We start from the raw sequence: 6,224 nt of genomic DNA on the forward strand, positions 1-6,224 counted from the left end.
TGAATTATTAATTTAGCTCTTTAGATTGGAAGGCCTAGAAACTAATTCTTAAGGAAACCCAACTAACCCAAAACATGGTTCCATGCATCTTCCCATACATGGTAGAATTCCATTCTTCTTCATGGCTAAATGATACTCCAATGTATGCATGTGCATGTGTGTGTGTGTGTGTGTATGTGTGTGTGTGTAATATATTATGGAATATACACACATATGTATATATGTTATATTTTCTTTTTATCCATTCATCTATTGATGGGCATCTGGGCTGATTTCATGTCTTGGTTATTGTGAACAATGCTGTGATAAACATGGGTATGCAGGTATCTTTTTGGTATTCTGACTTTGATTTGATCTTCAGGTATCACCCAGCAATGGTAGAGTTGGATCATATGTTAGCTCTCTTTTTATTTATTTATTTGAGGAATCTTTATGCTGTTTGCCACAGTGACTGTGCCAATTTATATTCCTGTCAACAGTGTATAAGGGTTCCTTTTTCTCCACATCTTCAGGATTTGTTGTTGCTGTTAGTAGTGCTGGTAATAGCCATTCTGACCTGGGTGAGATGGAATCTTAATGTAGCTTCAATCTGCATTTCGTTGATGGCTCATGATGGCATTTTCACCTATGTATTGGCTGTTTGCATTTCTTCTTTTGAGAAGAGTCTGTTCAGCTCCTTTGCCCATTTGTTTACTGGATTACTTGTTGTTTTGGTGTTAAAGATTTTGAATTCTTTATGTATTCTGAATATTAAGCCTCTATCAGATGAATAGCTGTCAAAGACCTTCTCCCATGCTGTAGGCTGAGTCTTCACTCCATTGATTGTTTCTTTGCTGTGCAGAAGTGTTTTTTTTTAATTTGATGTAATTCCATATGTCAATTCTTGCTATTATTTAATGAGCTAGTTTTTACCTTGGGCCAGACAAGACCCAATTTCTTGTTGTGTGTGCCATGGACTGGACACCACCTCAGCTGCCCCTGAGAGCTAGGATTTGCCAGGACCCTGGATGCATAAGCATTTGCTCCAAGACTGTTCACAAAGCATTCACCTTGGGAGTGGGGGTGGCCCTGCACCTCCTGCCTGTTTCAAGCACAATAGAATTAAGAGGTTGATGACTAGGAATTGATTAGGCCATGAGACCTCCATCCTCATGAATGGATCCCTGCCTCATAAAGGGGCTCCTAGGGGTGAGTTGACTCCTTCTGTCCCTTTCAACCACGTGAACACACAGTCTACCTTCTACAGGATGCAGTCCACAGGTGCCAACTTGGAAAGAGAGAGCTGCTGCTGTCACCAGATATCGAACCTGCAGGCACCTTGATCTTTGATGTTCCAGCCTTATATGCATTGTAGTAACTTTGGAAGATAACAATTTTTTTTTGTGTGTGTGTGTGCGTGTGTGTGTGGTACTGGGGATAGAACCCAAGGTCTGGCATATGCCCAGCTAGTACTGTACCATTGAACCATACCCCCTGCCCAAACTCAGAAGACAACTACTAAAATACAAAAGAATAAAGATCCCTTAATCCCTCTATGCAAAAGAAACTATTTGTGATATGATATTATGGGTCATTTATTTCTAGTATGTTTTTCTATGGCTTTAAGAAAAAATTATATGCAAATACAATGCAAGGTACATATACAGAGGACCTTAAATTTACAAATATATATGAAATGATTTAGATATAACTTTAAAAATACTATGTATTTTAAGGACAGGCCCATCTTGAAAAAAATAAATAAATGAAAAAGCAAAAAAAAAAAAAGATTAATAACAATGATTAAATTTAGTGTACAGGCAGTCTCGCTAGGCGACATGAGTTTGGCTGGGGGCCGGGCCCCCCCGGAAGACCGCTGGGAACAGGCTTTCTGGGCTTCTGGAGGCAGAGGAAGAAGATGAGTCCTACCAGACGACTTACGGAGGTTTCACTGAGGAATCTGGAGATGATGAGTATCAAGGGGACCAGTCAGACACAGAGGATGAGGTGGACTCTGACTTTGATATTGATGAAGGGGATGAACCATCCAGTGATGGAGAAACAGAAGAGCCAAGAAGGAAGCGCCGAGTAGTCACTAAAGCCTATAAGGAGCCTCTAAAGAGCTTGAGACCTCGAAAGGTCAGCACCCCAGCTGGTAGCTCTCAAAAGGCCCGAGAAGAGAAGGCACTGCTGCCACTTGAACTACAGGATGATAGCTCTGACAGTCGGAAGTCCATGCGCCAATCTACAGCTGAACATACGCGACAAACATTTCTTCGGGTACAGGAAAGACAGGGCCAGTCCCGGCGGCGTAAGGGGCCCCACTGTGAGAGACCACTGACCCAAGAAGAGCTGCTCAGAGAGGCCAAGATCACAGAAGAGCTCAACTTACGTTCATTGGAGACATATGAGCGACTGGAGGCTGACAAAAAGAAACAGGTTCACAAGAAACGGAAGTGCCCTGGGCCTATAATCACCTATCATTCCATGACGGTGCCACTTATCGGGGAGCTGGGCCCCAAGGAGGAGAATGTGGATGTCGAAGGACTTGATCCTGCTCCCTCGGCCTCCTCATTGGCTTCCCATGCTGGGACTGGACCTGTCATCCCACCTGCTGGCTGCTCGCGTACCTTCATCACATTTAGTGATGATGCGACATTTGAGGAATGGTTCCCCCAAGGTCGGCCCCCAAAGATCCCTTTTCGGGAGGTCTGCCCAGTGACCCATCGTCCAGCTCTGTACCGGGACCCTGTTACAGACATCCCCTATGCCACTGCTCGAGCTTTCAAGATCATCCGTGAGGCCTACAAGAAGTACATCACTGCCCATGGACTGCCTCCTACTGCCTCAGCCCTGGGCCCTGGCCCCCCACCTCCTGAGCCCCTCCCTGGCTCTGGGCCCCGAGCCTTGCGCCAAAAAATTGTCATCAAATGAAGAGATGTCTAGTCCTTAGAAAACTCTTTGCTGCCTGAAAATGGGGCTCTTGATCTTCCCTCTCTGTCTACTTCTGCCCTTAATATCTCTGATTGCCCATTCTTCTTCTATATGTCTTTCCCCATCTTTCCCCCAATTCCTTGTTCATTTTGTTGTGGGTTTTTTAATCTAATAAAATGGAAAATCCTTCTTGAAAAAATAAATAAATAAATAAATAAATTTAGTGTACAATTTTTAGTAGTCAGTTTTCAAGTGGCTACTAATTTCTAATTAACAGGTAGTTATTCTACTAAAGCAGTTTTGAGTTGTTGTTAATTTAGCTCCTCAGATTGTAAGACCCAGAAACTAATTGGTGCACTTAAGGAAGCCAACCAACCAACCAACCAACCAACCTAAAACAAACAGCAAAGGAGGGAATTTTTCTTCAATGGCAACTCTGGATGGTATTTGGAACTGAGAGCTCTTAGGGGTTGAGGTAGCTCTTGACTTTGTTTAATGGTGTCTCTTTTCTCTTCCCTTTATCACCTGGTTCATCTTTGCCATAGTCCAGAAAAAGTTGCAGGAGAAGCCTGTCTGGTGGCATAATGATTTACCATTGCCTGATTTACTGAGCAAGAGAGAGAGTTTGTGCATCACCTCCAGCTCATGCCTGGTCCCCCTTGGGTCAGTTTCCATCTCTAGTTCAACTAGTGGACATGCATGTACACAGCCTGCTATGGCTTCACTAGATGGGTGTTTTTGGTTAAGGTGACTTCTACTAAAATGACTGGTTGAATAGATACTTTCAGTATGTGCTTATTTGATGTAACTACAAGCTCATTATTATTAACATTCATCCATCAGATATTTGCTGTGTGTCCTCAGTGTGCCAGTACTGCTCTAGATGCTGAGGGCATAGTGCTAAACAAATCAGACAAAAACCCCTCTTTTCATTGGTGAGATATTCTAATTGGGCAGAGACAAATAGTAAACAAATAAATTGCCTAGTGTGTTCAACTCACTCAGTGGTGTGAGTGCTAAGGAGATAAAGTAGGGAAAGACATTCTAGAGTTAATAAAAGAAAGAGGGTGAGAGCCTGCCTACAGCAGGGGTGAGGAGTGAGTGGGAAAGATGGATTGCAATTTTAAGTTGGATTTATTTGATTTTTTTAAATCAAATAAATTTATTGACTCTATGAAATGAAATTAGACTTGAAGAAGCCATATAGTTTAAATTATATTTTTATAATTTTATGTAAAATTAGGTTTTCGTTGGTTTTATTAAATGATAATTGTAAAAAAAATTTCTTAGCATTCGTGTACCAGTAAGGTTCTAAGCATTTTTTGCCTATTTCTCAAGACTCAGACTACTTACGTGAGTTAGGTACTGTTATGCTTCCCATTACACAGATGGGGAATTGAAGCACAAAGAGGATCTGCAAATTGCTCATGGTCTCTCAGTTAGTAAACAAAAGAATTTGGATTTAACAGTCTGATTCTGGAGCCCTGCTGTTACAGGCTATAGCTGCTTTTTGAATGACATACTAATTTTTTAAAAAATCAAATAATTCCACAAATCTATGAAGAGGAGAGTAACTGCAACACAGATTTCCCACCAGAAATGTAAATAATGATGTCTTGCACAGATACCTCTGTGGGTCCCTTTATGCACATCAATGATTGTGTGCGTCACCTAAGTAAAACAGCACTCTATAGGCTGTGTTATAAGCTGCCTTTCCGTTCAAAACTATGTCAGGGACAGATTCTCAAGTCAATAAATATAGATCTATGCCATTATTCTTATTGGATTTCTAATATTTCATCTTACACATACATGGCTATTTAGTTAGGCAGCTTTTCAATTATTGCACATTTTAAGTCTTTCTCAATATTTAAATTGTGGAAATTAATCTGTGGTCATATGTCCTGTCAGTTTCCCTCTAGTCATCCCTCACATCCAATATGGATTATTGGAAGATCACTGTAGTCCTTCAGCTGTTGGTGTCTGTATTAGTCAGAGTTCCCTAGAGAAATAAAACCCACAAGAGATGTATACACACACACACACACACATGCATATATGCATATATATATATATATATATATATATATATATTGGCAAGTTGGTTCTCTCTCTCTCTCTATATATATACACACATATACATATATATTTATATTTACATATATATTTATTTACACATTTACACACATACATATATACATATATATTTTCTAGAGAAATAGAACTACAGGAGATGTGTACACACACACACACACACACTACACACACACACACACACACACACACACATATATATATATATATATATATATATATATATATATATATATATATATATATATAATGAGATTTATTAGATGGGCTTACCCAGAAGCTGGATAACCCCACAGTAGCTATCTGCAGGCTTGAAAGCTAGAGGAATCAGTAGCTGCTCAGTCCAAGAAAATGGAGCCTCAGAACAAGAGGGATCAATGAGGCAGCTCCAGTCTGTGCCTGAAGACCTGGAAACTCCTTGGAGAGTTGCTGGTCAGAGTTCACTTTGGAAGAGTGAAGGAGCTAGAGTCTGATGTCCTCAGGTGATCGCAGCAGCAATCAAGGACACCTCAAGAAGAATCAGGCTTGCATCTATTACTGTTTCCTTGTTCTTCCTATTTTTGTTCCATCCAAGCCCCCAACAGATAGTGCTGCCCGCACTTAGGGTGAGTTTCCACCTAAGTTCGCGGTTCTGCACGCCAATCACATCTACACGTGCCCTGTCTGAGACACCCAGAAGCTTCTGAATCTTAGGTGTCTCTTAATCTGATCATGTTGACAATTCAGATTAACCATCACAGTGCCCATGGCGAAGATGACTAGAATGAAAAGTGACAACTCTTATAGGCTCCTGTAGGAATAGAAGCAATTTACAACTTCCAAAACCAGTGGTTTAGAGACTTGCTTGTTCAGAACGCAGAAGTAGATTTTTCCTTCATCTTCTACTTATAGAACATTGATTCTGGTTATGGCTGGGTGCAAGTCAGTGTTTGGCAGGATGCAAAAATAAAATGGAGCATCACCTCCTCCAGGATGGGGCAGGCCATCCCTCTCAGGCAGGGGAGGTGCCCCATCCCTGCACCCCTGTAGGATCCCTGCTTCTGTTCCCACACGTGCCACACTGCATCCATTCTAGTGATGCCTCACTTGTCTCTCCACTAGGTAAGATCATTAAATAAAAAGCATTTCTTCTTAATTTCTGTGCCTCTAGCACCAAGCTCACTATGATTGGTGACTAATTTCACCTTTAAATTGTTGTGGAAGAAGAGGGAGGGGAG

At 41.2% G+C, this 6,224-nt stretch overlaps 1 protein-coding gene across 1 annotated transcript; it reads left to right on the plus strand.

The window, feature by feature from the left end:
• The first annotated feature begins 1,817 nt into the window (after positions 1–1,817).
• Positions 1,818–3,090, plus strand: Vps72 (vacuolar protein sorting 72 homolog). Its single transcript, XM_077793133.1, is given in 2 exon segments — positions 1,818–1,841; positions 1,843–3,090. Coding segments are annotated over 2 exon segments (1,095 nt in total). The 3' UTR covers positions 2,914–3,090.
• The last annotated feature ends 3,134 nt before the right edge of the window (positions 3,091–6,224 follow it).

The sequence above is a fragment of the Urocitellus parryii genome, chromosome 15, assembly GCF_045843805.1.
Source record: "Urocitellus parryii isolate mUroPar1 chromosome 15, mUroPar1.hap1, whole genome shotgun sequence".
NCBI lineage: Eukaryota > Metazoa > Chordata > Mammalia > Rodentia > Sciuridae > Urocitellus > Urocitellus parryii.